The sequence below is a fragment of the Dipodomys merriami genome, unplaced genomic scaffold (assembly GCF_024711535.1).
Source record: "Dipodomys merriami isolate MVZ:Mamm:240054 unplaced genomic scaffold, mDipMer1.0.p SCAF_30, whole genome shotgun sequence".
NCBI lineage: Eukaryota > Metazoa > Chordata > Mammalia > Rodentia > Heteromyidae > Dipodomys > Dipodomys merriami.
This window is the reverse complement of record NW_027204493.1, coordinates 2,871,667-2,891,166: the sequence shown is the minus strand read 5'-3', so window position 1 is coordinate 2,891,166 and position 19,500 is coordinate 2,871,667. Positions and strand designations below refer to the sequence as shown.

Here is a 19,500-nt window from a genome sequence, read left to right as displayed (position 1 = left end):
AAACAGGAAACAAAAACCCAGGTAATTCCCACCATCTTTCTATTCTTCTCATTTTCAATACCCACCCCCCCATTCCTCACCCCCTGCCCCCGGTGACAGACAAATGTATCAGAGGAAGGCCATGAATCAGGCTTTGTGAATTGCACAATAAAACCAAAACTGTAGTGGGGGAGGGGTAATAGAGAGCAGACTCACATGTGATGTGCTCATGATAATTAACATTTCGCCACCGTTAAAAGCTATCAATTACAAGCTTCTTGAGGCAAGGCATGGCTTCAGTTTAGGTTTTATGTGCCCTATAAAGTCTACGTGGTAATGGTTTGGTCCCAGTTGTTATTTGGAGGTAGTAACAACTTTTGGAAGTGGGGCCTAGTAAGAGGCTAAAAGGAAAAGGCCTTTGAAGGAAACAATGAGATACCTGCCCATCCTCCTCTTTTCTCATTTGCTCCTTGTCCAAGAGCAAATAGTTCCATTCTGGCACATGTTCTTGCCATGATGTACTGCCTTGCTATAGGCACCAAAGCAAAGGAGCTAATAGATCATGCGCCGGAACCCCCAAACTGGGCATCACATTATACTTTGTAAGTTGAATGCCTCAAGTGTTTGCTATAGTGTCAGAAAGCTAAGGAACATAGGCAAATACCACTGTCTCCCAAAGATATGGAGAACTACTTTTGTCTATTTTGTCTGGCTTCCCATTTCACAGGAAGTGCTCTCCATAATATTTCCAGAAAACAAAAACTCCACTAAAACTAAACTCTATTAAATTAGTGGGTTTGGGCTGCACATTATAACCACATGGGAGGCTTTCAAATATCTCAATGAATGAATGTACCCCCAGATCGACTGACTCTAGATCTACGTCTCTAATGTGGGACCCACACAGTAGCAATTCTGAAAGCTCCCCAAAGAATTATAAGGTGCAGCTTAGTTTGTCAAACTGCTTTAAATTACGAACCCATTCTCCCCATTCCTACACTACCACCACCATCATCCACATCTCCATTATGAATACTGATGTTTAATGCTCAATGAAAAGCAGATCAGACTCAGGAAATTAGCACCTAGCAAGAAGATGTGTTGCTAGTGAGATCCTTTCTAGGACTCCACTCCGCATTTACATGAGGAAAATAAATGCTGCTGCAGATGGAGAGAAAGCACCTAGTAGAGGGTCTGCAGGCTACCAAGATTCTGTGTCTTCTTCTCCTTCCCTCCCATGTATGACATGATCCATCTGTCATATGTGGACCAGGACCCCAATCACCAGACCCATCTGGGAAGGAAAGGATATCGTTTCTGTAGGAGCCAGGCCATGCCCAGAGTGTAGTAGAGCAGAACCAGAGCTCCCAGGATTTCTTTCTCCTCCTCCTCCGAGGCCATGTTTCCCTTCAGGGCCAATAGTTTGTTCTTAGCTGACTCAGCATGTTTCTTGGCCTGAGCTGGGAAACCTGGTGAAGAGAGAGTGGGAGGCAAGAAGGCAGACATTGAGGAGGTGTGTTTCAAAGCCATTCCTGGAAGAGGAGAAGGCAAGCAGTGTGATTATCATAATGGTTGTCAGTTTAAGTTCCTAGATCTGGTTGTGAAGCAGAATTTACCTGGATGCTTATTTAGAAACATAGATTCTTAGGCTGAATCCTAGAGTTAGAATTCCTAGAGAAATGGGTCCAGGAACTTCTATCTTCTTTTTTCTCTTTTCTTTTTTTGTGCCAGTCCTAGGCCTTGAACTCAGGGCCTGGGCATTTGTCCTTGAGCTTTTATGTTCAAGGCTAGTGCTCTGCCACTTGAACCACAGCCCCACTTCCAGGTTTTGGTTGTTAATTGGAGATAAGAGTCCCATGGGCTTTTCTGAAAGGACTGGCTTTGAACAGCAATCCTCAGAACTCAGCTTCCTGAGTAGGTAGGACTACAGGTATGAGCCATTGGGACCTAGTGAAGAACTCCTACCTTAAACCTCAGTGATCCTTAGGAAGCTCTCCCAGCAGGGAGAATTCCACTTTTCAATTCTACTGTTGCCATGGCAAAGTTTCCCCATCCTTCAAATGGCAAATGACAACAAATAATTATAGAAGCTCTCCTTTACCAAGCACATGGAGAAACAAACTATGTTATGCCATATAATGTTATCCTTTGAGCTTTCTGAAAAAGGCACTCTATAAATACAAGGGCTTATGAATACAATCACTTCCATCTGGGAATTTTTTTCATCCAAGATGAAGCTAGTGATACTAATTGCGCGCGCGCACACACACACACACACACACACACACACACACACACACACACACACACACACACACACATGAATCTAATTTCTAAAAGCAGTGTGTTCCTTCACTAAGAAGACAAAGAGAATGTCAAACAAAACCCCAGCTAAAGAAAGCTGGTAGAGGGTTTCCCCCTGGTCTTTCAGGTAAAAGCTGGTGCTCCTGAGCACTTAATTCAAGCTAACAGAGGCAGACTTAAAACCACCCAATTTATAGAACTACAGTCTCATGTTCTGCCCCAGCTCATACTGATGCAGCTGAACCAACAGGACACACTAACCTGGTTTTATTCTACTATATAAAAGCAATGACTGTTTTTCACTTTTGGCCCTCTCTTTGGGGACTGGGGAAACAGACAGCTAGGGACTGATAAACATATTCACTTCTGCCATCTAGGCTGTGGGCTTCTCTGCTCACTTCACACCCCTGGCCCAGGTCCTACCCAGATTGCCTTGATTTTAGCCCTTGAAGCTTGGCTTCACAGCATAGGTGCAAGTCTAGGACAACAGAGATCATTCAAAATGAGTTGGCTTTGATGCTCTGCAGCCTCCTGTGTTCTATGTGCAGGATCTCTTAATGAGTTACAACCATGAATGGGAACAAAGCCTTCTTTGCAAGAGCTCTAAAGTAATTCTGAAGCCAATTAGTTTCTAAGATACCTTTTCCATACAGATCAACTGAGATGGAAATGAACTTGGATAGTGAGAGTGGGGGCAAGGATCTATTACATAATAGGTAACTGGCCCTTAAATTGTCTTGTGTCAATTCCTAAAAGTCACTAGCAGAAGTTACTACAAACACAGAGGTCTGAGAAACAGAATAAGCAGAAGTGTGTGTGTGTGTGTGTGTGTGTGTGTGTGTGTGTGTGTGTGTGTGTGTGTGTATGCATGTGTGCATATGTGAGCCTAAAAGGGTGTATACGTGTTTGTACATGAGGTCTGGGAGATTATAGGAGTGTTAGGAAAGGTAAGAAGACCAGTTTGCCTGAAGAGGCAGTTTGAGTGCAAAGACATAAAAAGTGTGTGCTGGAAATATAAGATGAAGTGTTAGCTGCCAGTTTGCTAGTCTATCTAGACTTACGTTCATGTCTCTCCTCTGCTTCAGAGTGGTCTTATGACCTCCATCAATGTTCCACTTTCACAAAAATCTTAAAATTCTCTTGCCTAAAATCTTACATTTTTCCTATAAAATTTTCTTCACTTGAATTGTCTACCTGCTCTAGCTACCCTCTTATTTCCACTATTTCTTTCTACATAAAATATTTAGAATATTCAGCCTAGTCCAGGCATGATGGAACAGGGCTATATCCACGAGTCTGAGGCAGGAGAATCCCACCTAGTCTACATAACAAGACCCCGTCCCTACCAACCAACCAACTGAAAAATAGGTACCATAGTCTCAAGTCCCTATTCCTTTCATTCATCCCTGTGATCTGGCTTATGTATAAACTACTGTGGAGCAACTGTTCTCCTGAGGACACTAGGCCTTAATGTTTACATATAGCCATAATTCCTCAGACCCCAACCTGGCTTCAGCATCAGATATCCTTAGGTACAGAACCAACCTGATTCTCTTTACAATTCTTCTCTAACTGGTTCAATGCTAACTCTTTTTCCCCGATCCTTCCATCAACGGATCCATTTTCAAAGTCTTCCAGTTTCCTTTCTCTCATTGCATCTCAGAAGTTCCCCAAACTTCTGTAACATCAATGTTGACCTCCAAAGCCCTTTCTATCAATTGCACAATACTGACTTTCCCACACCTGCTAGCATAGTTAGGCATGTGTGTAGCTCACTCGCCATACTAAGTTTTTGGAGGACTTCACATCATATTCCCAGTATTTCACTTAGACAAGTTTCTCACTAAGTACTCTTAGAAAGACTGTTTATTGAAAGACATCAACCTCTGACCTTGACCTCTGTATCCTGATTCTGGAAAAGACCTAGGAGAATGAGGAAAACAGGTCTGGTGGCTATAAAGCATGCATGCGTGTAATGAGGCATGAACACATGAATTCCTATGGTCTGTTCACATGGAAGGCTGGCTAATGTAGTTTCCTCATTTTAAAGCAGGCACAGGACTGATGACAAGAAAATTAAAATGTACAAGACTAACAACAAGAAAATGAAGTAGACTTTACAAGTGCTTTATTCCTCTCAAAAGTTTGTAATTTTTTAGAAATGTAACTTTATTGCTATTAGTAAGGTGTATCATCATTTCTTTTTTTTGGACAATGTTTCTACTTCACTTATTTTTTAGAATTTATTCTCTATTCTTTCTTTCTTTTTTTTTTTTGCTTTTTTGCTTTTGTTATGTTTTTTATTGTAAAAATAGAGGGGTTACAATTACATGAGTAAGACAATGAGTACATTTCTTATCTAGCATTGTTACCTCTTCCTTTGTTTTTCCCCTCCCATCCCTTCCCTCTCCACCTCCCCTTCCTTCACTTTTTAAAGCCTGAATTGTTTTATTCCATGGATCAGATACTATCAAATATTTAAGGTTAAAAACTTGATAATAATACTTCATCTAACCAGGAGGCTGTTTCTCTTGACTAGGAAAAAAGACAAAAACAAAAACAAAAACTCTTCTCTCTCTCTTGCTGTCAAGACAAAATCTCACTATAAAAATCAAGTTGAGGGCTGGGAAGGTGGCTCAGTGGTAGAGTACCTGCCTTGCATGCTCAAGGCCCTGGGTTTGATTCCTCAGCACCACATAAACAAAAAGAAAAAGACGGAAGTGGCGCTGTGGCTCAAGTGGTAGAGCGCTAGCCTTGAGCTGAAGAGCTGAGGGACAGCCCCCAGGCCCAGAGTTCAGGCCCTACGACCAGACCCAAAAAAGAAAAATCAAGTTGACCTGAACCTCACTATGTAGATCAGGGAAACTCAAACTCCAGAGCTTCCTGTCTCAGTCTCCTGAGTGCTAGGATTACAGGTATGCATCACTGTCAGACTTTTTTCTAACTTATCTCAAGTGTAATTCTTTATTCCTATAAGAAAAACTGTGATTTAAGAAGAAAAGGTTAAGAACACCATCATTTATTTTGACTCAGCTTAGAATCTAATTGGAAAACACATGAAGAAGGCCCATGACTGACCATAGAAATGGTAGATTTCAGAAGATACAGGCCAAGTTCCTTGTACAGACCTACCATAGTCCTCTTCTGTCCCTTCCAGAAAAAGCTATCTCTAGCTTTGTGCCAGGTTTAGACAGATCTCCTGCTTAAATGTCTTCCTCTACTGTTCAGTTGCCATCGATTTGAGTCTGAATTCCAGCAAAAATTTTAGTCCCAGGGCCCAGGATAAACCAAGTATTAGCAATTTGCTAATTGCCAACATCATGGATGTCTGTCTCTCTAATCTTTACCTTACTACCTGCAACTGTAGAACACATGCTGCACTTCATTTTGAAACCCTCTCTCCAAACAATTCCCTGTTAACTTTTCGGTTCACTTTCTCTGGGTCCTCTTTTACTACCCATTCCTAATGCTATTGTTTCCAGGTCTTATATCCTTTGTCCTATTGCCTTTTCTTTTGGCACTTAAAAAATCAAAGTCTTTCTACACACTTATTTTGGTCATACGCATCCATACTCTTCAACTTGTTCCTATGTGCTAATCCCTTCCAAATTGTTCTTTTCTTACTTTCAGGTCTGTTTTTCAGTTCCTAACAACATCAAAAAACAGAATTGACCTACCTGCCTGAACTTCTCCATTGACTCAAATTTTTCTCCCCTTTTTCCTTTCCTCTCTTTTCTTTCCCTTCCTCCCCCTTCCTTTCCCTTTCCTGTTGGCTACCTTTTTTTCTTTCTTCTTTTCTTACCTTTCTCCTTCCTTTCCTTTCCTCCCACCCTCCTCAGCCTCCCTCTCCATAACCCTTAACTCCCTCCCTCTCTCTCTCCCTCCCTCTCTCTCCCTCCCTCTCTGCCTCCCTTCCTTCCTTCCCTTCAGGGTCTTGTGCATGAGCAGTATGCTCCATCACTGAGCTACACCATCTATCCCCTGCCTACTTAGCTCAATGTCCAGGTCATACTCACTTCCATTTCAACTCATTTTGTTTCCAGTCCTGAGCACTATCCTGAATCTCTTTATGCTCAAGGCTAGCATCTAATACTTGAGCCACAGAGCCACTTCTGGCTTTTTCTGAGTAGTTAACTGGAGGCAAGAGTCTCATGGACTTTCCTGCCCTAGCTGGCTTCAAACCATGATCCTCAGAGCTCAGTCTCCTGAGTAGCTAAGATTACAGGAATAAGCCACAGGTACCCAAGCCCATTTCAACTCTTGTCGGTACCTCTCACTCTACATTGAATTAGTCTCTATATGTTACCAAGTCTACATTTGAAGTTTACGTGCCAACTGTCACGATCAGTGCCTTCACTGAATGTCGTCTTGGAAGGATTAAAGGCCTAATTGTTCTTTACCTCTATCAGTAAAAGCCAGAGTGTCTCATTTTACACACAAACTACCACTTCTTTTCAAATCCCTTTGAAATTTCCCAAATTCTTTGATATCTGGACCCCAATTACCTTTTCAGTATGATTTCCAGGGATAACCTGTCTGTTCTAAAGTGTCTGCTGTTCTTTCATACCTAAGGAGAGGGCAGTCTAGAATACCCTAGAATACTCCTACTAACTCTTGTTTCAGAAATGTGTTCTTGACTCAATCTGTTGATAAATACATACTAAACTTCTACAACAAAGTTTCTGCTCTTACAAAGCTTTCCCTTGGGTTCCAGGATTCCAATTTGAACAAAGAAATCCATCTTATACTAAAATACCTTTCCAGAAAAATCTTTTCCCTATCCATGATGTTGTCTTCGCCGCTCCCCCCCCCAACCCCCCCCCCCCCCCCCGCACTGTGGCTCGGTGTCTCCTTCATAAACTAAGGATTAAAATACTAACTCCCTCCAAGTGCTATTAAATAAATAAAACTACCTTGTCATATGAAAAATACCCAGTAGTAATCCTCATCACCTTTAGTGTCTTTCTTTCTAAGATAACTATGTGTCTTAACCATGGGCTCTCCTTTCTCTTGCCGAGGGACAGGTGGGTGCCCTCCCAGTCATCCTCAACCCCACCAGCTCCATTCACCTTCACAGACTGCCCTTCCTAGACTCTGCTGGGGGAACCAAATACCTCTCAGTGTCAAGTATCCATACGCCAGGTTGACCAAAGCCTGTGCACACTTCCAGTGTTCTTGCCCAAAAACAATCCGAGAAAGGATAACACATCGAATCAGTTCCTTGTTTGCTTGGGTATTCTGTAGAAAGCAAAAAGTTTTAAAAATGTTTACGCTGTTAAAAAGGTAAAAAGTATCTCTCTTCAATAGAAGTTAAAAATGAATGTCATCTTTTTTCTTCTCATTCCTCCCCATGACACATCTGGTCCATCCATTTATTTGGCTCCATCTCATTCCTATTCTCTATAGCCAAGCTCTGTCTAAGTACCTAGTCTCAACTGTCCACATCTATAATCTGGCTGGACATGATAGCCACTTACTGCTGCTACTCTAATTCGCCATGCTAGATTTCATGTACTAGCCACGATAATTTCTTTTAATTTTCTATCATGAAAAAATGTCACTGACAATATGGATATGAACCACTATGGTTAAATCCTGTTTTGGAGCTGTATTCCTCCTCCAGACACCCTCCTCTTCTACTGTGTTGAAGCAAATCAAAGACTTTATATTACTTCATGTATACATTTTTATAAGTATTTCTAAAAGATATGGAATTATAAAAAACAAAATCATTGTCTCAGTACAATATTAACAGTGATTTTTTTCTTTTTCATTGTTATTATAAAGGTGCTACACAGAGGAGTTACAGTTACAGATGTCAGGTAATGAGTACATTTCTTTTAGCACCATGTCACCCTTTCCCTTGCTCTCTCCCAGTTTTTCCCTCCTGTTGTATAATTCACTTTCAACAGTGTCTAGTGAGTACTATTGCTGCATTTTTCACCCTTTAACAATGTTTTCTTAATATAAAATATCTCATCTTTTAAATCTAATATGTTAAAACAGTTTTTTGATGTTCACAGACTAAGTCAGTCTCTTGAGTCTCTGTTCATCTGAGGTTCCTTTTCTCTCTCATTTTTTTCTCAGAAAACATTTCTTAAAGAATCTAGCTTGTTTGCTCTAGTATTTTGTGAGTGCATCATCATGGTATCACTGGACATGATCCACCACCACTCTGTTCTGCCTTAATTCTGATAGCTAGCTTTAGAATTTTGTCTGATTTCAGCTTTGACTTTGTTTGCTTGTTGTTATATGTAGCCCAGGCTGGCCTGGAACTCATCATTTTGCTTCAGATTCCCAAATTCCAGGATTACAAGTATGCACCACCACACCTAACTTATCCTTGAGTTTAGTTTTGATTACAACTATTACAAAAGTAGCAGGAGGGGGCACCTTTCTTCCATTAGAATATAATTAACCCATAAATTAAATAACATATAGTTCTTTTTCTATTATTTGGATAATTCATAAAGTATTATAAAATGCTGATATCCTAATTTTATCATTCCTTCTTCAAATATTAGCTTGAAAAGTCCCTAAAGAGAAATGTCCCCTAAAAGTAGTCTGTAATAGAAAGGCAAGACCCAGGATGTCTTTTTTCTCTTAAAACCTTCAAAATGGCCGCATGCAATGATGACTAAATGCTTTACTATGCTTATAAATTTCCATATTTTAAGCATATTTTATGTGTCAGCATACTCTCTTGAAAGTATAAATTAAATCACATGATGGCCCTGCACAAAAACTTCCAACTTTCTGTTTTTAATGAAGTCCAAAGTCTTTACCATGATCTCCTAGGCTCTGCTTAATATAATATAGGATGTTTTATATATATATATATATATATATATGTATATATATATGTATATATATATCATATATCATATCCAAATTCCTCACCATACTTCATCTTCTACTTCCCTACTGTTCCTCTTATCCTCTCTACTACAGCCACACTGATCAGCTATTCCTTCCTAAACAGGTCAAACTCATTTCTCTTGTTGTTGTTGTTGTTTTGGTCAGTCATGGGGCTTGAACTCAGGGCCTGGGTGCTGTTCCTAAGCTTTTTTGCTCAAGACCAGTGCTCTGTGTCACTTTTAGTCACAGTGCCACTTCCACTTTTCTAGGGGTTAATTGGAGATAAGAGTCTTACAGACTTTCATGGCAGGGCTGACTTTGATGTGCAATCCTCAAATCTCAGCCTCCTGATTAGTTAGGATTACAGGCATGAGATGCTGGCACCCAGTGGTCAAACTAATTTCTAATGCAGGGATTTTTTGGTCTACTATTCCTCTCAAGTCACTTGACACACTCTTTCACTGATTGCATATTTCTGTTTCTTTTCATTTTTTACCACAGAGAGGCCCTTCTTGGCTACTTTTCTAAAATAGCTATCTGTTATTTCCTATTTTGCACTCATTCCTATCTGATATAACATATTACTTGTCTTTTCTGCTGGTTTCTCTATTAACTGTCTTCCCAACTCCTTGAGAGAAGTTTATTTCTCATCTCTATGGCCAGGGAATGGAGCAGGCACACACACACAGTATTTGGTGAGTAAGTTCTATTAGTAAGGAGGAGAATGATGGGCAGAGGTGGCTAAGATATCACAGAATTTCTTCCAGGCACTTATTTCAGTGACTTTACAAACACCTGTGGTCACAAAGCCAGGTTACTGTTTCCTGATGAGATGAAAAGAAATTATGATATTTATTCATTACATTGCTTTCAGGAAAACTGACAAGAGTCCCAAAATCCTACTCTGAGATTTAGAGAAATCCCAAGAGTTTTAAGGTCAGTGTTTAAGTGATTCAAATCAAAGTGCTATGTAATTGTAAATCACTGAAAGCTATATACAGGTATGGTGTCACATTGAGTTCAAGGATGACATTCTCCTGACTGTCCATCTCCCACCTAAGCTGATGAACTACATAGTACATGATAAGTTTTGATTCTAGAAATCTTTCTAGACTGGATGTAAACTAATGATAGGTCCAAGCCAGCAGCAGCAGCCTGATTTTCCTTTGCTAGTTACTTGGGGAATTTACAAAGGTTAACTTACAAGTAGCCATCTAGAGAGATATCATATTCTATCATTGGCCTCTGAGGTACTTCTCAGTTTATCTTGAGCTAGCTCCTTCTTTAATATACGTGTACTTTAAAATCATTTTTTCCCTTGAAAAAGAATGATCAGGAAGCCAGTGTATAAGCTCCTCCCTCTGTGGATAAGTCATGCTCTGGAAGTGGGCTGGGGGCCTCTTTTCAAAGCATTGCAGTCTTAGAATCCTGGACTTTGAATACTCTTGTTCACACACTTGTTTGAAGACTCTAGTTGCATGTGCTTGACTCAGTCTTAGAAATGAAGACCTACCCCCTAGCCTTGTTAGACCTGACCCAGTCCTCAGCGTAGCTTGATTACTCTTTTTTTGTGTGTGTGTGTATGGTTCTAGAGCTTAACCACAGGGCCTGGGAGCTGTCCTTTGCTTTTTCTGCTCAAAACTGGCATTCTACCACTTGAACCACACAGTTCTACTTCCACACTTGGATGGTTACGACAGATAAGAGACTCACAGACCTTCCTGTCCAGGCTAGATTTAAACCTTGATTCTCAGATCTCAGCCTCCTGAGTAACTAGGATTACAGGTGTGAGCCATGGGCATTTGTTTGGCTGCTCTGGTTCATGGCCTTGGGCCTTACTATTCGGTTTCTACCTTCTATACAAAAGGTAACAGTGAAACCTTCCAGGAGAGACATAAAAAATATTTAACTAAGCCTAACTGAATGGCAATAGAACAAAGCAGGTGTTAATTGTTAGTGTAGAATATGGAACACAGACACTCCCAAGGAGGAACAGACCACAAGCCAGGGAGGGAGAAGGAGGGTAGACTGGCTTGGTAATTACCTTCTGCTTTGTTTTCTCGCTAACAATGAAATAAACATCTTCCTCCACTTGATATGCTTTATTTTACAGTGAAGGTGGAGTATCTCTATCATATTTTTAATGGAAAATAAATACAAAGTACATTTTTTCTTGTTTACCATTTTTTCCTTAACCAGCTGAGTGATTTTCTTCTGGGACTGAGCTAATTTCTGTCTGGGAAGAGACATACAGTCAATGCCATCTTCTTCCTCAGTTCTAGACTCTTCTTCACTCTCTCTCGACTCACAAGTGAAGCATAACTCATCTGTTTGCTTGTGTGCTGGGATCTTGTTTTGTTGTGACCTGTGGGTATGAGAGAAACATGAAGTCAGGATCTTCAAAAACAAATAGCACTGAAGGAATAGAGTTCCTCAGTGAAGGATGAGGCCATGTTTTCTAAATTAAACTTGAAAAAATAAAGCTAAGTGGTATACTCATGTCACTCTCAGGCCTAGCGTCCAGGACAGCAATGTGGTGGCTCAAAGTAAATAAATTTGGTGAACCAGTCACTTTCATTAGTCACAGCTCTGCTGTTTACCAGACACATGGCCTTAAGTAAGCTGTTATTTCACCTACTTCATAAAATTAGGTCAATATAAAATTCAACACCTAGCTGATGAAGTTAAAGAAGATAAATGTGATACAACTCATCCAGTGTTGTAGTCTGCACTTGGTAGTATATTTCAATTCTGACTATGTTGGTTACCATATTGGAGATTGTATCCTGTCTCATAAAATACCTTGACGTTAGTAAAATCTAGAGTCATAGCAGAGTATGTTAAAAAGTATCGCATAATTACAGTATTTTCTACTAATCAGAATTAGTCTAGATGGTGGCAACATATGGAATAAATTACAAGTTAGCAAAGGAGACTCATAATTCAGCCTCGCTATTCTTTTTCTTACTCTCCTTTAAGAGATACTTCACTGGACAATATTATCTTACCACTTTGCTTGTCTTCATCTTTTTCCATTATTAGTAGTTTTTATATTATTATCTTCACATAATTGTGCAAAGGGGTTTCAATTTAATCTGTCCATTGACACTAGATTAGTTTGTGTGTATGAGTGTGTGTGTGTGTGTTAGCACATCATTTGTGAAGACACCAATGTTTAAAGTCCCTGCTCTTGAAGATTTCTGCTTTTGGTAATGTTTGAGGTAATTTTGGTTATCACAACTTACTAGTGCTAGTCGCATCTAGTCAGTAGAGGCCAGGGATACTGCTGAACATCCTACAATGAGTAGTCAGTTACAATGAATAGCTCTTTAAAACAAAGAGATATCCGACCCAGTATGTCAGCTACACCAAAATTGAGTCCTGGTAAAGAGAAATGAAGCTAGATGATGTGCTTTTGGGGGTAAGAGTAGGAATAAGGTCAGGGGTTCAGGGCAGATAGAGGAGGAGGTGGGTGGATGAAGTCATAATATTCAATGTACGTATGTGAAAATGGAACTAGGTAAATTGAAGGGATGGTAGGTTTGGAAGAGATGGGGAAAATAATGAAAGAGATAATGTTGATCAACATGTACTCACAAACTGATATGCTGAAATGAAATTCTATTGAAAAATTACTTAAGGATAATAGTGAATAATAATAATAATAGTTATAATGGGCTCTGGAGTCAGAATGCCTTATTATCAGTATCACTAACAGTAATTTCTTTTTTATTTAAACTCCTCAGTAAAATGTGGTAATGGCAGAACCTCCCTCACAGGGTTTTCAGAGGACAAATACCTTGTGCCCAATCAACTTTATTATAATGTGAATTTTAAAATTAATTACGTTTCATAAAACCTCATTTTCTCATTGAGTAGGTTACATGTTGTCAATGATTTTTTTAAACCAGACTTGTTATAAAGAATCTATTTTCTGGAACATTAAATTTTTTACAGATAGGAAAGAATCTATTGGATTCCACTTTACATAAGTTGTAGAGACAAACAGATATTTTGGCATTGTTATTATTAAAACATGTAAGAGAAATGAAACTTTCAGCTTAATTATTATTTAAGCACATCAGGGGAACTTTCTCTTCCAACATGCATCCAAAGGCTCTTTACCAGGCTTGCCAGGAGAGAAGGTTGTCATTGAGTTCGTTTGATGTCAAGCAAGATTCCATGGTACTTACAGGTGAAAGCAGAAGTTCCAATCGGTGTCATTGGTAACAGTTGGAATGTAGATGGGGTTGGCTGGCATCTTCCTACCAAGAATCACATGTGAGTTTTGTTTTTTTTTTGGTTGTGGGGCTTGAACTGTTGAGTTTAACTTTAAAAACAATCTTAGAAGCTGGTTCTATTTAGACATCAAACGATACCAACATTAAATAGTAGCGTCTAAACATTTAGTAGCATTGAATAGAAACTACTAGTATTAAAATGGTCAAATGTAAGTCACAAAAATTATGTAAATTCAGGTGTGGAGACTCCTTGGAAGCAGAAATTAGAGGCCTTTGTTTTTCCTGCTTTCTGCTCCACATTCCTTCTACAGAATGCCTGGACTTAAAAACAAATTAAATGAAATGAAAATTTAAAAAACAACTCAAAAATCTTTTCCTTTACATCTTTTAGAACTTCCAGCTATGATTACCTACTCAACTCAAATCCTGGTATGCTAGAGGAGCCAAAGTAACCAGCTCTGTATTAAATGAAATATATCTAGCATATTAATTCTCCTCCTCTTCCTAGGAGCCACTGCACTGGAGTGAAACTTATGCATGGTGGAAAATATGATTTACAATTACCCACGTCTCAAGGCTAATCCTGTCTCTTACATCCACGGGAATGCATATTTACTGAGCATCAGCATGTATTAAGCTGTTCCCCATTCACCCATTTCACTCATTCCTTGGGGAGATCCAAGGCGCTTTCCTTGACCTATAATCCAGAATTAGAAGAGTAGATCAGTAATTTCTCTTTCTAAACCCTATTTTCAAAACTAGGGGTTCTAACCCCCTCAACCTCCCACATCCTAATATTCCTAGAATATGTGGGATGGGCACATTGCTGCCTTCTCTCCCACAGAGGTTACTCTGTAGACTGATTAAACCCTGCCTCCACGAGCCCCGATTCCTGGCCACTGTTACCATGGACATTACCCCTGAGGTTCCTGTGGCTGGAGATGAGTTCTCTGTTGGACAATGGCTGAAAAGCCACGACCTGGAACTAGCCTTCTAGCCTCCCTGGGCCGGGCTGCTCTGATACCCCCTGCAGGTAGCTTCAGAGTCCTGGCCTGGCAGACCTCCTTCCCTGTGCCTCAAGGGTTATGTGGGGAAGCTAGACCTGCTGCTAGGTCTCCTACTTCAGCCCAGGATTCAGACAATGAGGTTGCCTTAGGAACAGAAAGCAGACACAGTAGTCATAGCAACCTGGGACGCGCCCTAGCCATCTGCAGCTTGCTGGGCTGTCCTATACAAGACTACATGTAGCCTCAGACTCGGCCCTGAACTTCCCTGGCTGCTCTCAATCTTCCTCACCAGGCTATTACCTCTCCAAGGTGAAGATACAGAAGGGAAGGAAAGATCAAATCCACCAAAAGATGAGAAGGATCCTGTATTTTTCAGAAGTGGTATTCAGTCACTAGCCTAGGCCAATCAGTCCAGTGTCTCGTGAGTATCCCTGTTGAATTGGTTCACCCTTTGTCCCATGGTTTCTGTGATTCCTCTTCCCTCCCCCAAATCAGATAAACTTATATGCAACACAAAGGGTACAGTAATTAAAAAGTAACTACAGGGAATTAAAAAGTCCCTCTTGTTACATTAGGCTCACCCAACAACCTAGGATAATCCTATTTTCAGCTCAACTGATTAGGTTTTTAATTATCCCTTGCCCTATAACATAACAGATTCACAGGTTCCAAGGATTAATTACAATGATGGACGTTTTGGGGGAGGGCACTTATTTTTCATGGCTTTAAAAACCCCTTTACCATCTTCTGGCTTAGGGGCTTATATCATTTGGTTGTACCTGACTTCACTTTTCTACATTAAAAAAGAAAACAAAAACATTTTTCATTTTATAATCTGGTATATCTAATCAATTCTCAAATTCACTGAGTTGTTACCATATTGTGAGCCTGGTTTGCATTAAAAGTGAAGGAATCTCTACACCCCCCACCCTCCTCCCCCTCCCCCCCACCCCCCCTCCCCCTCCCCCATCTCTTGGGGCTTAACTTCTCAGAGGAGTCTTTCCCTGGCTGGAAGCCACATTGCCCATTTCCTCAGCCAGATTTTAAGATCCATTTATGATGAGTATCTTGGTTGAACTTTGATTTCTCCAATAGGCCATATACTGCCATAATGCTTGGCAGGTCTCTCTTCTGACATAAAAATGTCTTGCTTGGTGTATTGCTTTTTCCAACTTTCTTGTTGCAGTTTGCCTTATAAAAATCACCGCACTGCCCCCCCCCCATCTTTGCTGAATGGAATTTCTGCTGTTGTCAGCAACTAGCATTCCAACTTCTATCACACTGCAAACTGTGGTGCTTCAACTTGTTCTTGGTTTTCTCACCACACAGCATATCATGTGATCTTAAGATGGGTAAGTTTAATTGCTAAGACCCTTGGAATCTGCCCTAACTAAGTTTATGTAAGAACAAAATTATTATTATTATTGCTTATTCAATGGTTTTAAACCATGTACTACTTTTAAGGGAAAAAAGAAGAGGAAAACAAGAGGGGAAATAAATCCAGTGAAATCTTCCAAACAGATATAAACAACACAGCTCAAACAAGAGGCAATCCTGAATTAAAGGACTGTGACCTACCTGCCCCCAAGTGGCTGCTACCTAGAGCAGCGTGGGAGACAGGATGGCCTAAGACTTAGTGTGAAAGAGGGGACCCCTCCCACCATTCACCATCATTCAGGATATAAAAACTCTTACACCAAAATGTGACGGGGCTTCCGAAGCTACTTCACACTTATGAACACAGGAAAAAAAAAAAAAAAGCTGACACAAGAGATGCAAAATGAAACAAGTTTATTTTCTGCAATTATTTCTGTAAATTACAAAGACGAAAGACTAAACTACAGCATATAACTTTTCAATATTTAACCAGAGTACTTGTAATAAATATGCATCCTGAAACAAGATAAAGGGCTACATACACTTTGTCAGGCATCCTACAAAATGTCTCAAGTTTTATACTCTGCAGCATTTCTGTGCAGGGGTGAGGGAGGTGTGGCAGAATGAGGGGGGCGGGGATTGTTTTGTATTTTCTTAAAGAGTTGTGACAAAAAGTCCTTTCACATTTCTTCGGAGCATATTTGGAATTGCTGCGCTATAATTAAATCAACACCACTAAGCTTAAAGCCATTTTTGTTTTGCTGTCATTGGTTCTTATCCAGTACAAATGAACACATCTTCCAGTTGAGCCAAGCACCCTTGGAGCCAGGCAGCCCTGTGGTACGCATGGGCCCTGTTGGAACAGGCCTCCACTTTCAGCTATAGACTAAAAGTGGAGTCTTCTATTTATCTCCCTCAAGATCAATACAATAAGACAAGCTGCAAGCAAGTTAGAAACACTTTCTGAATAACCTAAAAGTAAAGTGAACAGAAGTACCCCTCCCCTCAAGACTTTCACTATGCACCATTTTACCACATCAGGATTTTATTTCAAAGTTGAAAAACTGACTGATACTAATAATAGGCCTTAAAGAGGTAATTGATGGCCACTTATAGAGTGGGGACATTCCAAAATATTCAATCAGTAAAAAAGAGAATCGATTATATTTAGAAATGTACTACAAGTCTGGAGAAGACAGTGGCAGCAAGTCTGAGGGGAGACTGGTTCATGTTGAGCTGAAAACCTGGAGGAAAAACTTTTTATAGGAGGCAAGCATGGTTACCTAAAAAATATTTCATTCATATAATCTAGTGTAATTTTACTTATTTAGGGGTTGAGATAGGAAAACCTCTTTAGGAGCCAATAAAAATACTATAGAGAAAAAAAACACTTTAAAAAATTGAGGTTAAGAACTATGAGGCATTACTTTTGGCTGTAAACACACAGTTTACTGTCCCTTGTTGAAATACAAATATCTGGATTTCCTGAGCTTCATGGATAATAGCAGGAGGCAAGTTTGCATAGAAAATTTGCAATATGTCAGTGATTTACTTAAAAAAGGAAAGATCTCTTAAAGGACAGTTTGCTTTTATTTTTAGATTTCATATTTTAGTGAGCAGTACTCATCAAGTTATAAAGTGATTAGCAGGGTGATAAGATGTATGGCAGCTTGGGGAAAAATGAAGAGTATAGTTTTTAAAAAAAATCCACAGGATTATCATGATAAAGGGTAGGCATAGCTAATGTCCTAATAATTTGGCCAGAGATGAAATCACGTTTTGGGATTGGAAGCCAAAGGCAAAAAGAGCTCTCCTGTGCTAATGACACAGCAGAAGGGCAGGCACTGAAGCAGCTGTCAGTCACTTCATGGTAACCTCAGCAGATCACTTGATACTTATGAAGCCGTTCACCCACCAAGGAGGGTGGCCAACATCAGGACCAGACCTCTGGGTATGGCCGATCCCAGCTATGGAATCTCAAAGGATGTCAGGGACATTTCCCTCTGCTGGTGTGAAGTCTCTAAGCGGTTCTGAAGAGGGCCTCTTCTCCTGAGAGTAGTCCTCAGAAACCTTTAGAAGGAAAGAAGCTATGCTACATCACAGTGCATACCACGAATAAGAACAATGGCAGTGGTTGCCAACAACTGGATCTAACACAAAGCTAGACAACAAGGGGTACTGTCCTGCCAAGGAATCGACTTTTACTTCTTCTGGGACTGGTTTTTACACATGGTCAGGATTTGCTTCAGGACTTTCTGGACATCTTCATCCATCTGGCCCTAGGAAATTCACAAAAGACATTCATTAGGACCTCCATTATGTCATAACACCCATTTTCCTGGGGAATAAGATGGCAGGCTGTGATGAAGTCCTCAATTCATTCCCTCTAACTTTCAGGAGACTATCATTCCTATCATTTCCTACAAGTTTGTGAGGGCCTGAGTCAAACTGAGGGTACTATGAATCTTGGTCTGCCAAAGCCTACCAAAGAGGGATGGGGTACCTGAAGTCAGTTGTTAATGTGAGCCTCGCCAGACAAATAGAGAGGAAAGGAAGTATTGAGTGCTCTGATAATACAAAACCTGGGTCTTCCTAATGAGGCACAGCAGACCCATCTTCTCAATATATGATGAGGCTGTTCCTAGTAAACAGCAGAAAGCTCTGGACACAAAATCCAAAACAAAGCACAAGCTTTCCAAATGGAAGCATTCTTCCCTCATTCTTGTTCATTCTACTCATTGTATGGTGGGAATTTTGGCAGCATCTGCTACTGTATTTCTTTAGGATGTCCAGACATTGCACCGTACCTGCACAGCATACAGAAGATGCATTCTATAAACTGATATGACCTCCTGGTGTTGTTTCTTGCATTCCTAGAGAGAGATAATTGGATGTGATTGGCAAGCTTAGATCATTAAAGAACAGAAACACATTATTCAGAGAAAGCTCCCCTGATTCTATACAACTGCTTTATTCTACTATATGCTGGCATATGAATCTTCTAAAATTGCTGACATCATTCAATACTGCATTTCTGATTACATGTCACCTTCTCATTTACTTCAGTGACAATCACCTGCAGTTCAGATTCTACCCCACACTCCACAGGAATGGTGGAAAGGATTAAGAGTTGACAAAGGTCCTGTGAGTGACACATTCAATTCTGAGTAATGGGGAGTCATTATTCATCGCTTCAAGATTCAGCATAAGGCTTACCTCCTGTGGAAGCTTTCTATGATTTTTACAGGCGGGGTAGACACTTTTCCTCTGTGTGTCATTGCATGTCAGTGGATGCTCACTATATTCCTATGTTTTGGGTATGAATCCCATGAAGCAAGAGCTGTGTCTTGCTCATTTGTATAACCTTGATATCATATGCAATACTTAAACAAGAGCTCGATAAACACAGGCTGAAGGATCTTTAGAATCTGAAATAACCATTTTATAAGGAGAAAGACCTGCATAATACAGTAAGAACCATCTTCTCCAAATTATTCTGCTAAAGCTCTTAACACCGAAGAGCTAGGATTCTACTTTGAGCCCAGCCAGAGTAAGAAGTGTAGAAAACAGAATTCATTAGAATTTAGTTTATACTGAAGAACTTGATGTCTGTCTGTCTGTAAATGCAAACTGTAGATAAGATAAACCTTAACTTGTATAAAAAAATGTCATTCCCTTGGCTCATTAAATATCTTACAGACACTTAAGTAAGCTAAATAATGTCTGTCCAAAGG

At 40.0% G+C, this 19,500-nt stretch overlaps 2 protein-coding genes and 1 long non-coding RNA gene across 16 annotated transcripts in view; 1 reads left to right on the top strand and 2 right to left on the bottom strand.

Moving 5' to 3' along the window:
- Positions 1–14,521, bottom strand: part of Ttc23l (tetratricopeptide repeat domain 23 like) — a 38,973-nt gene extending 24,452 nt beyond the window's left edge. For 4 of the 12 annotated variants that reach the window (XM_070041000.1, XM_070040999.1, XM_070040998.1 and 1 more), the window contains exons 1-6: positions 14,301–14,387; positions 13,977–14,079; positions 13,335–13,406; positions 11,323–11,506; positions 7,398–7,521; positions 1,292–1,448 (exon numbers count right to left, since the gene is read on the bottom strand). In XM_070041000.1, coding sequence (XP_069897101.1) covers positions 1,292–1,448; positions 7,398–7,521; positions 11,323–11,506; positions 13,335–13,406; positions 13,977–14,011 — 572 coding nt within the window. In that variant the 5' untranslated portion in view covers positions 14,012–14,079; positions 14,301–14,387. Of the gene's footprint in view, positions 1–1,291; positions 1,449–7,397; positions 7,522–11,322; positions 11,507–12,386; positions 12,465–13,334; positions 13,407–13,946; positions 14,080–14,288; positions 14,459–14,484 lie in introns of those variants that run through there. The other 8 variants (XM_070041002.1, XM_070041004.1, XM_070041005.1 and 5 more) reach the window with 8 other exon arrangements.
- Positions 14,522–14,652: 131 nt separating this feature from the next.
- LOC138840714 (uncharacterized) lies at positions 14,653–16,545 on the top strand. The gene is made up of 3 exons (XR_011376206.1): positions 14,653–14,810; positions 15,576–15,741; positions 15,854–16,545. It is a non-coding gene; the product is annotated as an uncharacterized lncRNA (long non-coding RNA).
- The window catches only part of Rai14 (retinoic acid induced 14), a 119,116-nt gene continuing 115,779 nt past the window's right edge, over positions 16,164–19,500 (bottom strand). For all 3 annotated transcript variants that reach the window (XM_070040994.1, XM_070040997.1, XM_070040995.1), the window contains 2 exons: positions 18,574–18,639; positions 16,164–18,045 (listed from right to left, as the gene is read on the bottom strand). In XM_070040994.1, coding sequence (XP_069897095.1) covers positions 17,968–18,045; positions 18,574–18,639 — 144 coding nt within the window. In that variant the 3' untranslated portion in view covers positions 16,164–17,967. The remainder of the gene's footprint in view (positions 18,046–18,573; positions 18,640–19,500) is intronic.